Source organism: Micromys minutus (assembly GCF_963924665.1).
Source record: "Micromys minutus genome assembly, chromosome: 3".
Classification (NCBI taxonomy): Eukaryota; Metazoa; Chordata; class Mammalia; order Rodentia; family Muridae; genus Micromys; species Micromys minutus.
This window is the reverse complement of record NC_137972.1, coordinates 32,920,553-32,940,789: the sequence shown is the minus strand read 5'-3', so window position 1 is coordinate 32,940,789 and position 20,237 is coordinate 32,920,553. Positions and strand designations below refer to the sequence as shown.

At 47.7% G+C, this 20,237-nt stretch overlaps 2 protein-coding genes across 6 annotated transcripts; one reads left to right on the top strand and one right to left on the bottom strand.

Annotated features, from left to right (window-relative positions):
- Window positions 1-1,296: 1,296 nt before the first annotated feature.
- On the top strand, window positions 1,297-7,828 carry OGG1 (8-oxoguanine DNA glycosylase; the record flags this gene model as incomplete). 5 transcript variants are annotated; one of them, XM_080913680.1, is made up of 8 exons in its annotated part: window positions 1,297-1,365; window positions 1,594-1,704; window positions 2,104-2,351; window positions 2,982-3,161; window positions 5,426-5,607; window positions 6,922-7,072; window positions 7,366-7,415; window positions 7,593-7,828. In XM_080913680.1, 7 exons carry the CDS (start codon window positions 1,598-1,600, stop codon window positions 7,680-7,682), a joined length of 1,008 nt encoding a protein of 335 aa, XP_080769806.1. In that variant the 3' UTR covers window positions 7,683-7,828. The 5 variants fall into 5 exon arrangements, with proteins under 5 accessions (XP_080769806.1, XP_080769805.1, XP_080769808.1 ...); XM_080913679.1 differs by lacking the exon at window positions 1,297-1,365 and having other exon boundaries at window positions 1,382-1,704; XM_080913682.1 differs by lacking the exon at window positions 1,297-1,365 and having other exon boundaries at window positions 1,382-1,704; window positions 7,570-7,828.
- A 77-nt stretch (window positions 7,829-7,905) lies between these two features.
- On the bottom strand, window positions 7,906-17,800 carry CAMK1 (calcium/calmodulin dependent protein kinase I). The gene is made up of 12 exons (XM_080913678.1): window positions 17,682-17,800; window positions 15,738-15,852; window positions 14,040-14,171; window positions 12,796-12,870; window positions 12,576-12,714; window positions 11,583-11,709; window positions 11,414-11,489; window positions 10,540-10,652; window positions 10,025-10,103; window positions 9,846-9,933; window positions 8,214-8,328; window positions 7,906-8,142 (listed from the first exon to the last, which is right to left on the bottom strand). The coding sequence occupies exons 2-12, from the start codon at window positions 15,818-15,820 to the stop codon at window positions 8,048-8,050; spliced, it is 1,122 nt and encodes a 373-aa protein (XP_080769804.1). The 5' UTR covers window positions 15,821-15,852; window positions 17,682-17,800; the 3' UTR covers window positions 7,906-8,047.
- Window positions 17,801-20,237: the final 2,437 nt, after the last annotated feature.

Here is a 20,237-nt window from a genome sequence, read left to right as displayed (position 1 = left end):
GCCAATGGTCCTACAGAGCTAGGACCTAAACCTAGGTCCATTTGTCTGGAAAGGTGTCTCTTAAGTCAGCATGCTAAAACCAGATGAAGAGTCCACTGTTGACTGCTTTTGTAGAAATCCTTCAAGTCCTTTCAAACGCTTCAGTTGAAAACAAAGTAGGGTTGTACAGGACTGTTAGTACACATGCAACCTTGGCATCTTTTCTAATTTAAATACTTGTTGGAGGGAATGCCTTACAGGTGCCATGCCTATAGATGAGGTTAATCAAAGTAAAACATGGGTGCCCAAGGCCTTACAGCTACTGAGGAATGAAACTGAGACACAAAAGTAAGCATCCGGCCTTACCCTTGAATCTGTAGTCCAATAATTTAGGTACACGAGAAAACTTTCTCTGCGCTGTGAAAATTGTACTAGTGTGTCAGACTAGTGTCCGAAGTTCATGTCCCTTAGCCTAGTCATACTTTTTTGTCTTTGAAAGAATTATAAGTGATACAGTCCTTTTTGGAACAAGGTGACTGGTGCTGACTACGACGTTGGTCCATTAGGCTGCCTGGAGCCACACATGGTCATTTAGACGCAGTGAACTCCAAAGAAAACTCATATATATATATATACAGGCCTATTCCATAAGGCTGTGGACAAAAGATTAGGTATACTTAAAGGAACATGCTCAGCCTTGAAGAGGTAGCTGGTGCCACAGATTGTGGCTGAGGTCAGCAAATCTGAGACTGGCCTCTGAAGCCTGGGAAGACCGAGATGGGGCCTCTTGACAGAACCTGAAGGGAACAGCACTGAAAATCAATTACACACTGCCTCAGAAGAGGCTTGAGCAGGGGAGGATGAGATTCTTTTGGTTTGTTTCTTGAGACGGAGTCTCTCCATGTAGCCCAGCCTACTTAAGCCTCAAAGGTGCCTCCCGCCTCTGCCTACCGGGTGCTGGGACGACCGGTGTGTACTACGCCCTGCAAGGATGTGGCTTCACAGTGGGCCAGCCCAAGAAGTCGTAGGCCCTGCGATCACACCGAAAACCCTGAAATGGCAGAGCCAGGCCTCGGACAGCCAATCGCCAAGTAGCAAGGCCAGCAGTCCAACCGCTCCGTCGCCTCACACAGGCCCGCCCACTCCAGCATTCCAGAGTTCTCATTGGTGCCTCTCACTTTCTTCTCGGATTGGCTACCTCTAGGATCAGATAAGCGGGAGCTATGATATACTTCCGGTGAGAATAAACTGAGACCCGGAAGAGCCACACTGGCGCGCCTTTCCAAACCTGACCGCTACGCTGGAGGAGGAGGCGCTCGCCCAGAGATTCTGGGGGCGGGGCCACGTCCGGAGGAAGAGGAGGGGCGTGTTCCACTGGAGAGCTGAGTAGGTAGTGTAGAGGTTAGGTAGCATGCCGGAGGCTTTTTTAAAGGAAAGGTCGACTCAAATTCAACAGGGACCTGTATAAACACCAGACCCATAATCTAAGTGCTACACTCTGGGTGTGTGTGGTCCCTTGTGTGCGAGGCCGTGGGAAAGTCGAGTTCTGATTGGATGTTGCCATAATGGGCTGGGGACTGCTATCCGAATGTTATTCCGTTCCTGCCTGTCTAGCAGCATGAGGCATCGCACCCTAACCTCCAGCCCGGCCCTCTGGGCCTCTATCCTGTGTCCACGCTCTGAGCTGCGTCTGGACCTGGTTTTGGCTTCTGGACAATCCTTCCGGTGAGTGACTGTGCTTGGGAGAACTGTTTCCTAGGACGCTTAATCCTCAGTGCTACCCCCAGGGATGCAAAGAATGTTGGGAGTAATGGATGAGAATACATTTTGGAGCGTAAGCAGCGGTGTTAACCTTCCTTAGGAAGTAGAGTGTGCAGGATTATGAGGACCTTGCAATAAAAATCAGTGGGAACGCTGAGAGGTGTAGCTCAGTAATAAAAGTGCTTGCTTTTCGTGCACAGCGCTCTAGGTTCAATCCCCAGTACCTCTTTTTTATTTTTAAGATGAAAACATACCACTTTTATTTATAAGTTAGTTTACAGGTGGGGCATTTGTAAGACAGGAGGGACCTTAAAGAGTGCAAAATGGGTAACAGTTGTTAGGGCTGTCTGCTGGGGTGCCCAGGTGGAGGGAGCAAAGCCCTGCTCACTGGAGTGGCGTGCTGGCAGATCAAGTATGGACACTGACTCAGACCGAGGATCAGCTCTATTGCACCGTGTATCGAGGAGACCAGGACCAGGTCGGCAGGCCCACCCAAGAGGAGCTGGAAGCCTTACAGAAGTACTTTCAGCTAGATGTCAGCCTGACTCAGCTATATAGCCAATGGGCTTCTGTGGACTCCCACTTCCAAAGAGTGGCCCGGAAATTCCAAGGTGAGTACAAGGGGCTGGAATGGTGGCTTCTGTCAAGTTACATATCTGTGACTCTATAAAATGAAGGTACAGGGCCACCAAGATGGTTCACCAGGTAAAAGCACTTGTCATGCAATTTAATGTCCATAATCCATAGTGGAAGGGAGAGAACCAGCTACCAAAAGTTGTCTTATGACCTTCACTCATGAACCATGACTCACTTATGCCCACACTCACACATACATGATAATAGCAAATTATTAAAATTTACTGATTAAAGTGCTTAGACTACTGCTTACCACATTGTTGTTATTACAGTTACAAAGATATGGGGCCTAATCCTGACTCTGTCCTGGAGCAGGTGACATCATTCATTCTGTCATTATGTACTGAATTACATTTACTCTTTGGAGAAGAGAGAAAATGGACACAAAGCCCTGTTGTGTGGTACTTGTATTGTGGTTTTTTGGGTTTTTTTCTTTCTTTTTTTTTTCTCAGTGGAATGGGATGGTTACCCAGACCTCATAAGATGCTACAAGACAGGAGAGGTCTAGTGATCTCTCAAAACAAGTAGTCCCTTACTCTTCTGGGTCTCCCTGGAGCCTCAAGCATAGTATCTGATGTGGAGGGATGCCCCTTTCTGCTTTCTAGGTGTGAGACTGCTGAGACAAGACCCCACTGAATGCCTTTTCTCTTTCATCTGTTCTTCCAACAACAACATTGCTCGCATCACTGGCATGGTGGAACGGCTGTGCCAGGCCTTTGGACCTCGACTCATTCAGCTTGATGATGTCACTTACCATGGCTTCCCAACCCTTCATGCCCTGGCAGGTGAGTAGATGCATTCCCTTCAGTATTTATACCAGAAGATCTGTTCAGTTCTACCCAAGCTGTGAGCTCCTATCTCAAAGCTTCCCACTGTGCCAAACACTGTCTCCACCCAGAACTACCATACTTAGTCTGGCCAGTCCCAGATACCACCCATCTTCAGATTTGATCCCTGAAACATCAGCACCTCACTAGTTGGTTGTTTGCCCGTATATGCAGTACCTCACCAGAGAAACGTCTATACAGTGTTGAGTAATTTAGACTTACAGGCAGATACTCTGAGACACACTGCCTAGATCTGAACCCTGGTCTGACACTTATGTGTGCGCTTCGGTTTTGAATCTGTGAAATGGAAAATAATATTACATATCCTGTCAGAGTCATGAGGACAGAATAGAAGCACACCTTGCATCCAGTAGTGTTTGGAACAGGAAGTATGTGGAAATTTTAAGCTGCTGTCACTTGATGAGTGTACTTGCTCTGTGAGGAAAGTATATTGGTTAGCAGATATGAGGACCAAGCTAGGTGAAGTATTTAGGGACTACATAGCAAGGAGCCTACTTTGGTTCATTCTCAATAGGGGTGTTTTTTGATGCTAAGAAAGGTCTTAAGTATCTGCTCTTGCCTTAATAATCATAAGTCTTCAAGGAATTCATTTACCTTGATAAGCTTGGCTTAACTTGTTAATAGAATGGGAATATTGGAATCTATTTAGAAGGGTTTGGAGGGGACTAAGTTGATTGTGACACATTGAAAAGGAATGCGTTTAAGAACACAGGTGCTATCCTCCACCTGGATGGAAGGTCTTATCTCTACCCTGCCCTCTCTTTGTGTTGGAGAAGGAGGGTTGATGGGTGTCTTAGTTAAGGTTTCCATTACTGAGAAGAGACACCTTGACCAAGGCAAGTCTTATAAGGGACAACATTTAATTGGGGATGGCTTAGACATGGCTTAGACAGGTTCAGACTGAGTCTATTATCATCATGGCAGGAAGCTTGGCAGGCAGGCACTGTGCTGAAGAAGGAGCTAAGTTTTACATCTTGATCCAAAGGCAGTCAGGAGAAGACTCGGCATCCTCAAGCAGCTAGAGGGAGGGTCTCAAAACCTAACCCCCCCTCCAGTGACACACTTCCTCCATCAAGGCCACATCTACTTCAACAAGGCCACACTTTCTAATAGTGCCACCCCCTGGGTCAAGCATATTTAAACCATCACTGTGGTGAGTAAGTAGGTAGTGTATGGGTGTATGTGCATAAATGTGTTCAAGTACACACATTCGAGTGTTTGTGAAAGTCAGAGATCAGTGTCAGGTGTTTCCCTCAATTGCTTTTGGGTTTTGTTAATATTTTTTAAATTAATTCTCTATATATGACTCCTTTGCCTGAATTGTATATATGTGCATAATGTTCACATGCCTAGTACCCACAGAGGTCAGTAGAGGGTGTCAGATCCCCTAGAACTGGAGTTACAGATGGTTGTGAGGCAGCCCATGGGTGCAGAACTGAAACCTGGTCTTCTGTAAGGGCAACAAGTTTTCTTAACTACTGAGCCCTGTCTGCAGCCCACTAGCCCCTTCTGTGCCCTAACCTTGTCCGTCTGTAAAATATGTAACTCGATAGTGCCATCATTAGGATCCTTATGAAAAGTAAGCATAATGTACTTTGCCAGTCAGTATGTGTGTGAGAGACACTCAACCCTTAGCTGCTGTCATTTATTTATCTGTACTTTGTGAGTGTGTGAGAGCAAGTGCACACGTATGAAGATCAGGAAACAACTTTTCAGTCTCTCTTGTCTCTGTCACTGAGCTGCATGTCCAAGCTAATTAGCCTATGAGCTTCCAGCAGATTCTTCTGTCTCCCATCTCACCTTACGAATACTGGCATTACTGATGTGAACCTCTTCATCTGGCTTTTTACATGGGTTTTGAGGAATTGAACTCAAATAATTGGGTTTATGCTGATTACCTGCTGGGTCATGGGTGTGAGTGCTTCTTGAATAAAACTAAAGCAATCAAGTGGGGATTCCCCCAAAGAGGGGTTCTCAGTACCTTCTTCAGAGCCCAACTAATAGGAGACACTAAGAGAACATTTACTGGGACAGAACTCAGGCCTTAACTGTTTCTTTCACATCCAACTGTCCACTGACTCCTAGGGGACAAGACACAGGGAAGAAGTGCCTAGGAAAATATTGAAGTGCGGCATCTTATACATAAGCCTGAGGACAGAAACTAACTGAGGATATATGCTGTTCCCTCTCCACTACCACAGGTCCAGAAGTAGAGACTCAGCTCAGGAAGTTGGGCCTGGGGTACCGTGCCCGCTATATATGTGCCAGCGCCAAAGCCATCCTCGAAGAGCAGGGTGGGCCTGCTTGGCTGCAGCAGCTTCGAGTGGCCCCTTATGAAGAAGCCCACAAGGCCCTCTGCACCCTGCCTGGGGTGGGCACCAAGGTGAGGCCCTAGAGAGGTAAGCCATGCCCTTTTCACCCACACTGAAAGTAGGAGAGGTAGAAACAAGGCACACCTGAGCATCCAGGGGAGACCTGGCTTCTGGAGGAAGCGCAGGAAGAAGGAAGGAATAGCACATTTTATCAGAGACAAAAGCAGAATGCAGAGGGTATAAAAGAGGCTGCTGCCCTTTGGATCTTTAGATCTTTACATCTTTAGAAATTGCACTATTTGTATACACAAATATACTGTTTGTATGCAGAAGTTTCCAGAGGAAAGAGCCAGAAAGTTAATACTGGTTACTTTTAGGGAAACAAATGGAAAGGTTTACATTTTACATATTTTACATTTTCTTTTCTTGAAATTACATGTGCTTACAGACTGTTTTGTTGATGTCAATATATCTATCAGACTATTAGAATTTATAACTTCTCTTTAATTTTATACTCCTCTGTGGCTTAAAATGAATTTTCAGGAGCTGGCTAGATGGTGCAGAGGTTAAGATCACCTGCTACTCTTCCAGAGGACCTGACTTTGATTCCTAGCACTCCCTTGTCAGGCAGCTTTCAACAACTGCCTCTAACTCCAGTTCCAGGGGATCTTATTCCCTTCTCTAGTCTCCATGGGCACTTGCAGGCACATGGCATATGCATACTCTGGTGTTACAGATGGTTGTATGTCATCATGCACGTGTTGAGAATTAAACCCAGGTCTTCTAGAAAAGCAGGCAGTGTTCTTAACTGCTGAGTCACCTCTCCAGCCCCATTGCCTTAAGAATTTTTAATGAGGGGAGCAGGAGAGATGGCTCAGTGGTTAAGAGCACTGGCTGCTCTTCCAGAAGTCCGGAGTTCAATTCCCAGCAACCACATGGTGGCTCACAACCATCTGTAATGGAATCTGATGACCTCTGGTAGTGTGACTAAAAACAGCTATAGTGTACTCAAATAAATAAAATACATCTTTAAAAAAAATAAAATAAAATAATAAAAAAAGAATTCTTAATGAACTGGCATTACATTTTGGCATTGCCTAATTTCTGCTTCATGATTTTTGTCCAAGACACTTCAGAGCCCCAGTTTCCTTATCTGTGAAAAGAGTACGGTCATACTTTCTCCCCAGGTTATATGAGAGTAGGGCCCACACGGATGTTCACTCGGGAACAAGTCTTCGTGGAGCTATTTTTAGAAGTAATAGGTAATTACTGCATACTGACTGAGAATGCGGAATAATGCTACCTTAGAGAAAGGAGGAAGCAGATAGCGTTGGATGCTGGCCAAGTCCTGCCATTCCTCTACAACAGTTCTCTCTTTGTCAAAGGTGGCTGACTGCATCTGCTTAATGGCCCTTGACAAACCCCAGGCTGTGCCTGTGGATGTCCATGTGTGGCAGATTGCCCATCGTGACTACGGCTGGCAGCCTACAACATCGAAGGCTAAGGGCCCGAGCCCTCTGGCCAACAAAGAACTGGGTGAGAGGAGTGTGATGCTGGGACGTTGGGCTGAGGTTGGAGAATCTCATTCTTAGATTTATTTGTTTGTTTTTTTATGAGGCATCAGATCTCATTGCAGATGGTTGTGAGCCATTATGTGGTTTCTGGGAATTGAACTCAGGACCTCTGGAAGAGAAGTCAGTGATCTTAACCAGTGAGCCATCTCTCCAGCCTGAATCTCTCATTCTTAATCATCTCTCTCAAAATCCCCATCTCTGTGCATGGAGGGCATGTGGGTCAATTAATGTAGTCTCCTTACTTTTCTAATTTAGGAAACTTTTTCCGGAATCTGTGGGGACCTTATGCTGGCTGGGCACAAGCAGTAAGTATACCTATCCTAGACCCTAAAGGACTTTCCCTCACCCTGCCTGACCCTTAGACACTTCAGTCAACTGTTCTCATGACTGCCCACCCCCACCCTCCAAATGTTCTCCATTGACCCCAGCCCTGACCTCAGCATTCCCTGCTCCCCATAGACTCCTTATGCCCCTTCCCATAGGTGCTGTTCAGTGCTGACCTTCATCAACAAAACCTGTCTCAGGAGCCACCAGCAAAGCGCAAAAAGGGATCTAAGAGGCCAGAGGGCTAGGTAGGGCCCAGGGGACCAAAGATGTCACTGATATTTTTTTCCTTTGTTCCCCATTTCTCTCCCTTGCCCCCACCCAAGTTAGAAAGGCTTAACACTCCTACCTCAGAGGCCAGCACTCCAAATCAAACAGTCAGTTTTTACACCAAAGGGCAAGGAAGCTATTTGAAAAAAATGACTGTCTTGTTTTATCTTCCCTTTATTACAAGAAGGAACAATAAAATAGAAACATTTGTATGGAAAACGCAGTGAAGAGTGAGAGGGGAGGGTAAAGAGGTATGGGGTCAGAAACTCCCCAGGTCTGGGGTGAGGGAGAAGCAGGCTGCCTTCAATCTCTCCCATGAGAGAAACCCTGACTTCCTTGTTGTTTAATCCATGGCCCTAGAGCTTGGGGGTGGTGCGGGGGGCAGTTCCGAGCCTGGCTCCACACAGCAGTCTCGACAGCAGCACCCAGCTGCTGGCCCTGTGGAAGAAAAGGGCAATTGTGCTTCTTCACGGACCACCTATGCCCTTCCATGAGACCCTGGTTCTTACCCCCAGCTGGTGTGAGCAGCTCTCCGTGGCTAGCGGTCTGTCCCTGCCCCTCCTGGCTGGTGCCCAGCTGCAGCTTCCTCATGTGCCGAACCACAGCTGTAGCGTTGAAAGCTCGCTGTGGAGAGAGGAGTGGCTGCTGAAAGGGGCCAGCAATGGAAGCCTCCCAGTCCTCCACACTCTGTAAGGTGTTGCTAAACTATATTCAGTTACTCGTACTGCACATATATAAAAGTGTACAAAGGGACATAAAACTATAATTCATGTAACCAACATTTATGTGTCTACACAGCTCTGAGTGCATTGCATGGTTATTCATTCATTAAATCCTCACACCGTCCTCTGAGGGAGCACTGTTGTGTTGTTTCTCTTTTTAGACAGTTACTGTGTCTTGTGCCTCAGCCTTGAGCGCAGAAATTACAGGCGTGTGTATGCTACACACCAGGGATGACAAGCACTGTTTGTGTGCAACAGGGTCTCGCTATGTAGCACCGGCTGTCCTGGAACCTGTGGAGATCTGCCTGCCTCTGACTGTCACTACACCTGGCTCTGGCAAGCACTAATATCATTAATTTCTCTTAACGTTCTCACGTACCCTGGCGGCCCTGAGTCCTGAGATTATAGGCATATACCACCACCATGGCCAGTTCTGCATGATGCTAGTGAGTCAACCCAGGGTTTCATGCATGCTAGGCAAGCACTCTGCCGACTAAGCTATATGCTCAGCATCCCGCCCACACTTCTTTTGAGACAAGGTTTCATGTAGTTCCTGATCCTGCTACACCTTCCCCAAGTGCTGGAATAGCATTAATTTCATAGGAGGAAACTGAGGTACAGAAAGATTACATAATTTACCTGTTTCTACCGTTTTATATTCACCCAGATGTCCTATGTGCTGCTCATGACCATGTCCAAAGCTACGGTCACCCCCTCAAGACCAGTTTCTGCCCCAAGATTCTTATGGTTATGGTATCATTGTCCACTTTGTCCCTAACTGGAAGGTTGGGACAGCCTTTGACATCTCCCTCCTCAGTCTGCCTCCCATCTTTGTTTCTTCTGAGTCTCCCTCCAGCTTTCAACCACTCCTGTGTTCCTCTTTCTGCTTCTGAGTCAAGCCTCAGCATACGATGCATCTATGATACATCCTGCTGTGACTCTCTGCATCCCTCCTCATCTTCTCTGCATCCTGAAAGCCCTTTCTTTAGGATGAGCTGCATTCAGTCTTTTTGGAGTTAACCTCTACAACAGGCATGTGTCCCACTATAGCAGTCCAGGACTTTAATGGCTCAGCAGTGTCTACCAGCCCCTCTAGTCCAGCAGGCCACGTTCTCTTACACTGGCCTCTTTGCACTCCTGTTCCCTCTACCTCAGGCATATTCTGTACACCTGGTTAATTACTGGTCAACTAATAGATCTGTGGCTGCCTTTCTGACCCTTGGGTCCCATGGGCTACATCATGTGTCTTTGGAGATGGAGCTCAGAACCACCTCTGGACTTGAGGGGTCAAGGAGCCTTTGTTGAGTGAACAAGAGAGATTCTTTGGAAAACCTCCATGGCAGGTGCTATATGCAGTTGGTACTGGGTACTCTGCAAATGGAGACTGGGGAAGACCCAGGATTAAAGGGGTATGCTGACCTTCCACTTGCTCTTGGCAAAGTTCTTCTTGATCTGCTCACTCACGGACTGGTGGATATTCTTATCCAGAGCTGTGTCTCCTGCAATCCTAGGATGGGGATATATGCAGAGTTGCCTGTGAGGATGGGGCAGGCCCCCAGGTTGTACCCTAACACATAATGTAGAATGGGAGCTCTCACCATGGGTGCTGCAAGGCCTGCTCACAGGTGAACCTCTTCTCCGGGTCCTTCTCCATCAAGTGACGTATGAAGTCTTTGGCTGAAGCCCCAAGAGAAAAGCAAAGATACAGCATGACCATGCCTGTGGACCAAGACAGTGCTCGCTCTCACTTCTCACCTGGTCTGCCTGTGCCCCACTCACACACCCCAGCCTTCTCCCTCCCTCCTGCCTTGAGAACATAATTACAGGAGAAGCCACTCAGTATGCTCACCCTAGTGTGTAAACCACTATACAGCCATTGCAAGCTGGTCCCTGACTGGGACACAAAATGGAAGATAGAAATATTTATGCTGTTAGGCCTCAGGGAATCCGTAAGCTGCAGGGGAGATATTTTTGTATATACTATACTGGAAGACTGAATGCCTACAGAGCTGAGATGAGGGGCCATGCAGAGGGAACCCAGGGTGACTAAGATATGACAGGTAGACAGTGGGGAGACTCCTGGGGCAGATAAAGATGGCAAAGACCCAAATACCAGAGTCAGAGATGTCGTCCCAATAAGGAGAGTCAAACTCATACTCGGCCTTCAGAATCTGTTCAAAGAGTTTGGCATCATTTTCATCATAAAAGGGCGGGTAGCCACAGAGCCTAGGCAGAGAGAAACTGAACTCAACATCAGCTTTAAGAATACTTGGCTTGGAGATGACATTTTTGGGGCAGTGCCAAGAATCAGACAGGACCCACAGGACGTTCTCTGCCTTGCTCACTTGGATCTGGCAGTACTGGCCTTCCTTCTGTCCTCTGAACATGCTGTCATAGGATCTCCATGTTTGACATTTCTCCCCACACATAAACTGGATCATTTACTCACTCAAAAGCCACTCAGACATTGCCACCACAAAGAGCCCTTGACTACTGCTTGATTTGTTCTTCACAGTGATTCTACCAGGTGACACTATTTTCTAGATTTATATACTCAATGGTTCTTTCTACATGTCAGCTCTTAAGGGCAGGCATTGAATTGTTTTGTTTTCTGCTAAATCCTCAGTGCTCCCACAGTGCTGGAAACATGGTATCTCCTGATTGAAGCCTATTAGACCTTTTTTGTTTGTTTTTATGTATATAGGTATTTTGCCTGCATGTAAGTCCGTACCGTGTGTGTACATGTGTACCCATAGAGACCAAAAGAAGACATTAGATCCTCTAACTAGAGTTACAGATGGTTGTAAGCTACCATGTAGATACTGGGAATTGGACCTAGGTCCTCTGGAAAAGCAGCAGTTGCTCTCAACATCTAAGCCATCTCTCCAGACCCCTGCCTGTTAGTATTTATCTGGTAGATGAGAAGGAGTGGGCAAAGCAGGGAAGACAGCTCTAGCCACAGGCACCTTGACCATGTCCCCACTTACAGTATATAGGCAATGACTCCTATGGACCAGCAGTCCACGGCCTTGCTGTAGGGCTTCTGGGCCAGGACCTCAGGAGCTGTGGAAAGAAGGGACATGGTGATAACAGAAGTCTACCCTCAAGATCCTGGCTCTTTCCTCATCCCCAGCCCCAACCCAGGGCCCTCCTCACCCACATATCCTGGAGTCCCACAGGCTGTGGAGAGCACACTGCCTGGGTCCTCCATCTTGGAGAGGCCAAAGTCAGAGATCATGATTTTGGAGTCTTCATCCAGACTGTAGTACAGCAGGTTCTCTGGCTTGGAGGGTAGGAAAGAGGAGAAGGGGTTGTCAGAGGTACAGAGGCTGTCAGCACTGTATGCTGCTCTAAAATCTACTGTGGTAGCTCACTAAATCCATTAGACACTAGCATTTACTGCCAGAAGTCTGTAAGATCTAGGAAACACAGAGCGAAAGGGTTGTAGGAAAGATTCTCATAGAACCCTGAAACCTTACAGAAGTCCCAGTATTAGAAAAAATGTTTATACCTCCTGTGCTGGATTTTGGATAAGTACTTGCCTGATTTCAACCCTACCACATAGGCAGCCTGTCCAGTCTGAATATGCCACTTTACCAACGAGGAAATCGGTGCCTTTAGAGGCAGTAGTTAGCCTGAGAGCCAGTTAGGGCATGGCAAGGCTACTCTTCAAACCAAAGTTGTCAACCCAGAGCCCTTCTATCCTGGACTCAAAATTTGTTGTTTTGGTTTTAGTATTTTTGAGATAAGGCGTCTCTGCCTGGCTCTGGCTGTCTTAGAATTCACTCTGTAAACAAGGTTGGCCTTGAATTCAGAGATCTGCCTGCCTCTGCCTCTGTGCACAACCACAGCTAGCTTGGACTGAAGTGTTTTTCAACCTAAGCCCCTATCCATTTCTCTGTAGCTTTGCTGTCCCATTTGTTCTCTACAAAGAGTAAGTAGGATGTTTCATTACCAGAAAAAGACACAAGTTGTTAAAATACCAGCCCAGCCTACCTTGTGTCCCTGTCTAAGCTAGAATAAGAGGAGCTGGTTATGAGGGTCACAGGTCTCTTTTGCAAATGAGAAGCTGAGGCTTCAGTGAGGGCCTGAGAGGTGCCCAAGGACAGACAGAGCTCCTTCCCCTGGTGCATAGTTCACAGATCCCACCTTGAGATCCCGGTGCACAATGCCCAGGTCGTGCAGGTACTTCACAGCATCCAGCACCTGGAAGATGAGGCGACTGGCATCCCGTTCTGTATAGAATCCTTTCTCCACAATTCGGTCAAACAGCTCCCCACCTGAAACCCTGCAGCAAAGGACCAGAAAGTGGCTGAGAGAGTAGGACAGGAGGAAGAGGAGTGAGTGTGGGCAGAGACAGGCCACTCACAGCTGCATGATGAGGTAGAGGTGGCCCCCACTCTCATAGATGTCATCCAGGGCTACGATGTTGGGGTGCTTGATCCTAAAAGGAAAGATGAGGTGGTTCATGGCTTAGGGTGGTCCACCCATTCCCTGGCATCTGCATCCTGGGCAGAACACCAAGTTTCTGGAACCCACCGGGGGAAACCTGATGCTACAAGGTAAAATAATAGCAAGCAAGCACTGGCTCTGGTGTCAAACAGACCTGGACCCAGATATGCCGCCTCTGCTACATGCTACTTGGGAGCTAGCATTTTCACTTGCAGCTCTGATGGTAATGTGGCTTCTAAGTTTTCCTTGTTTACACTTTTAACCTCCCTGAACCAGAGGTCACATTCTCAAGTATAGGGAATATGTAATTAGGCTCTGTTCTAGCACTAGGTACAGAGTAGCTACTTAAGGTGTTTAGTGAATGGAATATAACCTCTCTGTGCTTGTCTTCATCTATAAAAACATATCCGTAAAAAAGTCACATGAGGGCTGGAGAGATGGCTCAGTGGTTAAGAGCACTAACTGTTCTTCCAGAGGTCCTGAGTTCAAATACTAGCAGCCACATGGTGGCTCACAACCATCTGTGATGAGATCTGATGCCCCCTTCTGGTGTGTCTGAAGACAGCTACAGTGTATTTATATATAATAAATAAGTCTTTAAAAAAGAAAAGAGTCACATGAAGATCACATGACAAGTAGGGTGCTTGGCACACTTACATAGTCAGTACTCAACAAATGAACCAGTGGTGATTGACCTTAGGGATCAGGAAGACATGACTTTCCCACAGGCTTTCTGTATAACTTTGGACAAGCCTCTTGCCCTCGCTGGCCTCATCCCACCCAAATTAGGGAAATGAAATGACCATCTCCTCTCTGTCCTGATAGTTAGGAAATGGGAGGCACTGGAAGCAAGTGCTTGCTGTAAGTTTTGCAGCATGAGTAGGTTTTCTGTCAGTTGGTTGCTAATTTAGTCAGGTGGTTAGCAAATAGTTGTACTGTATGGGAGGCTCTTAGGTGACCACCTATATGGGTGAGTTAGCCTTGAGGTTCCAGGAACAGATTCATCCTCTGTAATCAAACCCTGGCACCCTAGTCTCATCTGGGAGGTTAGCTCTGTGCCAGTCAGTCCCTGCCAAGTTCTTGTCCTGAGAGGCCTAGAATTCAAATGATTTCTAAAGCAATCTAAAGGAATGAGGAGGGGTCGGTGCAGGGCCCACACACTTGTGTAAGACGGCAATCTCATTCTCCATGCTGCCTTCTTTGCCCTCCAGGGCCTTCTTGGCAATGCATTTGATGGCCACCAGTTTCTGAGTCCTCTTGTCCTCTGCCAGGATCACTTCTGAGAAGGCACCCCTGTGGGTCAGAGGTTTGCAAGGTGAGGAGCTAGAACCCCGGCTTCTCTCACCTTCCCCTCCATTCCCTGTAGCCTCATGACCACCCATGTCCTTCAGCACCCATCTACTCCCGTCCCCAGCTTTAGAGGTGGTCACACACACCAGACATGGCCTGTCAGGGTTGTCTGTTCCCTGCCTCAGTACCTCAGTACTTGGGGAGAACCTGCTCCAAACTGAAGCCAACCAAACGAGACCTGAGCTAAATTGTAATACTTGGTTGTGTGGGTTGTGTGTGTGTGATTGATTCAGTTTGAGTTGTAGGTATGTAATGCCCTTTAGAACTTCACAGAATCATACCGTTACCAAGGTTGCCATTCTTGCCTCTCTGTTTTGCCCACACATTATGGCTAGTCCTTACTTTTTCTTTCTTTCAGCTTTAGTTACTTTATGTGTACGAGTGTTTTGCCTACATGTATGTCTGAACCACATACATACCTGATGCCCACAAAGGTCAGAAAAGGGCATCAGATCCCTTGGATCTGGAGTTACAGATGGCTGTGAACCACCATCGGTGATGAGAACTAAACCTCGTCCTCTGCAAGACCAGCCAACGCTCTTAACTGCTGAGCCATCTCCAGCACTATAAGATGGTCAGTTTTAAATGTCTTCCTTTGAGCTGTGAAATGACCTCTTGCCATCTTAACCTCTTCTCAAGGCCTTGCATTCTCTGCCCCTTTCTGTCTCTTCCTGTTTAAACTTCTGCCCAGCCCTTACTGAGTTGCAGAAGACTGCCTTTCTGTGGTAGCCTGTCTGAGCCTTTGCATGCACATGGTTCCACCCAAGGCTTACCCTTCCTTCCTTCTGAAAAGCACAAGCTCTCCCAAATCTTGTCTTTTACCCCCAGGAAGTGCTACCCAGGCAGAGGAGACTACTGTGGTCTCTCCAACCTCAATAAGAATATGATACACATCCACCTGTCATTTTGTGTGTGTCTTTGTCTGTAGGACCAATTTGTAAAGGGAAGAAACCAGGTTTGAGTTATATTTGGATTCCCATCATCAAGAGCAACCATGTGGGGCTGGAATGGTGGCTCAGCAGTTAAGAGCACTGACTGCCCTTCCAGAGGTCCTGAGATCAATTCCCAGCAACCACATGGTGGCTCACAACCATCTGTAATGGGATCTGATGCCCCCTTCTGGTGTGTCTGAAGATAGCGGCAGAGTACTCACATACATAAAATAAATAATCCTTAAAAGATAAAAAATAAATTAAAAAGGAGCAACCACGCACAGCCCCGTTTCCAAACGCAGGCCGGAATCTAGATAAACGGTTCTTCTGTAGTTCCTTCTCTTCGTGAGGAACCCACGGCTGTACCAGAGAGTCCCTGCCCACAGTTAACCCAAACCAAAAAGCTGGACTAGTCTGCACCAAGGCAAAGCTGCACAAGCCCTGGTCCGTTGGTAAAGGGAAGTAAGTGTTCACCAACTGACCAGAGGAAGCATCACCCTAGACTCAGCCCTGCAGCCATCAGGCTCAAGCGTGAATCCCTTCCCAGTCTGTCACACCACCTCACCCCGAGACTCACGTGCCCAGGACATCTCTGAAGTCATAAATATCCCTAATGTCTTCCGCCTGCTTCCACCTGGGGCCTTCCACTGCCCCTGGCATGGCCCACTGCCCCCCAGCCACAGCCAGGGCTCCTAGGAAGGAAATGGAGAGAGATTCTAAGAGCCTATCCTCTGTGAGAATCTACTGCATACCCATGACCACTCAGCCAGCATGAGTTCATTCATTCCTGGATCTGTTCATTGACAGCAGGCATTCAGCTTTCCCCCCATCATTTGTTCATTCAACATGTTTGCAACTCCTTATGCCTAGAAAAAAAATCATTCCTGGTAGCAACATTCTCAGTATTCATTCTTTCCTTCAACTCATTCTCCATTTTGCCTCACTCTTTTTCTCAATCCTAACACCCAAGGAAACCTCCCCTCAAGGAAGATAGCATATGAGACCCTAGAGCAGTTAGAAGCAGCATATGTGGCACCCTAGAGAAACCCTGTGCCCAAAAGCAGTGATGCCTCAGTCTCATTCTGGAAGGACTAGGGTGTTCGCTCCCTCCTCCTCCTTGCCGCCCTAGCCTCTCGGAAATCAGGTTTCCGGCAGCCTGGGCTTCCAGCAATATCTCAGCCATGTTTTTAAATAGCTCCTTCTCACTGTTACCAAGGCAACATCAGCCACAGCTGGAACTCCCTGGACCTAGCCCTCCTGACTCCCTTCGAAGTCTGTGTCCAAGCAGCCTGAAAACTGCTCTCACCGGTCTGTCTCCTCCTGGAGGGGACCTATCTTGGACCTTTCCCCAGAGAGCTCTGTCTCACGAGAGAGGGTGGGTTCCCTCCCCATGGATGGTGAGAAATCTCCAAAACTGAGGTTGGGGATGGTAGGATGAGTTCAGAGTTGCCCAAGAGATTCCCAGCTAAGCTTGCTAAGGACAGAGGCTGTCATCCAGTAGAAAACTAGACTAGGGATCATTCAGAAAAGTCAACATCCCAGAATCAACTAGAGACTGAAGCCAGAACAGAGCCCCTCATGCCCTAGAGGGAAGGCAACTTCCTGTTTCCTTTGGGAAGGATGAAGAGAAGGCACCCTGACCAGAACTGAGAGCCCACTCCTTGAGTGGACCTTGTTCCCAGAGCATTGGCCAGCCACCCCAGGGCCAGCGTTTTCTGATGAAGGAGGCAATGGTAAATTCAGTAACATCAAACCCACCTGGAGGCCAGCACCCTGCAGCAGACACCCCACATCAACACTTCATGCATCTTGAGCCCAGACAGCTTCCTGCTAGATCCAGCACACCGCAAACCATGACACCTGACTGTGTACACATGTTCATACACACCACGCACACCTACCTGTTCGTCCAAAACGCCCGTCTCCCAGACCCTACATTACATACGGTACTGATTCCGTGCACACACGAACAAGGTGGCATCCGTTCCCACACACCAGACACAGGCAACTTCAGTCCTGTCTACACCCTCCAACTCCTCAGCCCAGCAAACCAAGCTTTAACAGTCTGCCTAACTAAAACATCCTCAAGCAAGACCAAACCTCCCCCCAACTCTGACTTACTACCCTGCAAGCCAGACACCAGTGTTGTGTACCCTTTAACACCATAAGCAACAACAAAAATGAATCCCCAGATACCTTTACACAACTGAAGCACATTCCTGCTTCAGGGAACCCCTCATGTGCCCTCCCCCATCTACACTTCCAAATGCCCACGCCCTTCCACAGTCAGGCCTAGCGGTTGGATGTACTCCACGCACACACAGACCCTTCCCCACTCTCATCTGATACCCAGGCAATATCCACGTAGGTCACCTGGCACCTAAAGGGCCTGGGACAGAGGTGGGAGAGAAAGGCCCATCTCTATCCCGTCCAGGAGCCAGGAGTCCCTCCCACCCTTGGGCTCCAGTATCCAGTGGCTGGAACTCCCCGCGGCACAGAGCGGAGCTGCCCTCAGTTGTACCTGCGGCTGCCCCGCCTCGGGGCTGGCTGCGAGGGCCGAGGTGGCTGGTGCGAAGCTCCCGCCGCGTCCGTGCCTGGTCAGTTTGCCCGTTCAGTCGCTGGCGCTCGGCTGGGGCTCGGCTCCCTCGGCCCGCCTGCGGCTCTGATGTCAATGGAGGAGGAGCCTGAGGCAGAGGACCTGGGGACTGGGGACGTGCACTCTCGGACTGGAGAAGGACTAGAGAAGGGGCCCCAGTTGTTCTATTACGGGCCCTGCAACGTGCTTACTTGTCCTTTGGTCATCAGCAGGGGACAAGTGAGGTCCAGAGATGATCTTGAAATCCGCAGTTAGTTTAAGCAGACGATTTTTGAGCCAACATTTATGAAATGCCAGAGGCTGGCCAGTTTGAACCTGGAATTGTGTTCAAAACAGTTCTGTGACCTCCCTTAGGGTTCTTTTGCTCCTACCCCTTCTTTCCCCACCCTCCAGTTAAAAGGAGCTAAACCCATACAAGGCTCAGAAGACTAGTAAGGGGCTGATAAAGTGAAAAGTTGTAAGGTCCCATTTACTAGGCGGATAAACTGAGGTCACAGGCCAGCGAAACAGAGCTAAGGCTTTTATCCCACACACTTTCAGGTGCTGCTCAAAAAGATTAGGGGGTGGGAAGGGGGAGGTGGAGTTAAATCTGGATCCTTAAGGAAGCAGGCCAAAGAGGACCAAAGTGCCATGTGACCCATGGCTGGGAGCCAGGGTGGGGAGGGTGGAGCAAATCTGTCCCTGGGGCTGTAGGCTTGGGGCCAAGGGACCTGACCCGGCTTGATTTATGCAAGGTTCTTTGGGAATAAATTGAGCTCAGCATGTAAAAAAGCTAGAAAGAGAATCAACTGGCAGGAATTAGAGGTAGGTCTGCCCTGGGGCCAGGCAAAGGAGGCAACCTGACCTACCGGGCAGCTCTCCCTCCTGAATTCAACCTTTGTTTCTCCCAGTTTGGCCTACTTTGTCCTGGAGTGGTCAGGCCTGAGAAGATGGCTAAGATTGCTAGAAGGGTTTTGACATCTGACCGCCCTTTGTCATGCTTTCTGAGCCTCAGTTTCCTCCCTGAGATATGGACTTTTTAACAACCAACTCGGAATTCCCTTGAGAGTTCTGGGTAATGGGTGTGCAGTACTTAGAACACTGGTTTAAAACGAGCTGTCGAGGTGTGTGGCACAATCTTAGCACTTCAGAGGCAGAGATAGGTGCATTGTCAAATTTCTAAGCAAGCTGGTGAAATTCTCCTTCAAGGGTAGGGAGGAAGAAGAGACAAAACAAGAGGGTGTGGAGATAGTTCAATGCATAAGCTGCTCAAGCACAAGCCCTGAGTTCAAATACTCCGAATCCATGTAAAAACGCTGGAGGGGGTTGTGTGCTCCCGTAACCCGCAGAACTGCGGGGTAACATGCTGGAGCATGCCACCAGCCTAACTCCAGGCTCAGAGGAGGACACTGTCTCGAGGGAGTAAGGCAGGGAGTGATAGAGGGAGGCATTTGACATCCTCCTCTGGCTTCTATAAACTCCCATACTCACATACACAAACACACAAATGAAACAAAGTAAAACATGAGAAAAGGATTCAATATAAACCAGGGCTCAGAGAAAAGACCTGATTTGAACAAGGTCAGAGACTAAGAAATGTTTTCTTTCCTCACATCTCAGTATCTCAGATTCCTAACCTCCTTCTAACCTAGGGCCACACACCTCTATCTTCAACACCCATCCGACAGACTATTGAACAGGGGAGTTGTGTCAGTACACTTGTGTGTTTATCTCTATGACAACGCTACTGGGTGATAGAGTGTCCCACGAGAGACTAGTACAGCTTTTAAAAGATTTATTTACTTTTTAATTTATGCGTGTGGCCCTGCCAGTGTATATGTGAACCATGCTCACACAGGAGCCTTTGGAAGCCAGAAAAGTGTATCTGATCATCTGAAACAGGAATTACAAGTGATTGTGACCCACCATGTGGGTACTGAAAACTAAATCTGGGTCTTCTGCAAGAGCAGATGTGCTATTAATCACTGAGCCACCTGTCTGATTTCTGGCACAACTTTTATGTTTTATTCTTTGCCTGATTTCAAAACATTTCTGGGGGCATTTAGGTGTTCTCACTTTTTAAAAGTGAGTGAGTGTGTGTGTGTGTGTGTGTGTGTGTCTGTCTGTCTGTCTGTGTCTATACATGCAGAGGTCAGTGGACAACTTCAGGGGTTGATTCTCTCCTTTTGCCACAAGGGTTTCAGGGATTAAAGGTCAAATTAAGATTGTCAAGTTTCATAGCAGGTGCCTTTAACTCTTGATCCGTCTTGCCAGCCCTCACTTTTTCTAACATTTATGTTGGGTTTTTTTTACTTGTTTTTATAGATTTATTTTATGTGTATGAGTGTGTTTTGCTTGTATCCTGTGTGTGCAGTGTGCTTGGAGACCAGAAGAGGGCGTCATGTTAACGTGGAACTGTAGTTACAGGTGATTGTTAGCCTCTGTATGGGTGCTAGGAATTGAAGCTAAGTCCTATGCAAGAGCAACAAGTGCTCTTACCAC

Bases quoted from the DNA above. Each gene is read 5' to 3' on its own strand.
- CAMK1 (XM_080913678.1), bottom strand. From the start codon at position 15,820: ATGCCAGGGGCAGTGGAAGGCCCCAGGTGGAAGCAGGCGGAAGACATT. The intron at 10,653-11,413 runs GTAAGTGGGGAC...CTCTCTGCCTAG, and splicing joins GGAGTCATTGCCTATATACT to GCTCTGTGGCTACCCGCCCT. The intron at 10,104-10,539 runs GTATTTGGGTCT...TTGGGGCTTCAG, and splicing joins GGACGACATCTCTGACTCTG to CCAAAGACTTCATACGTCAC.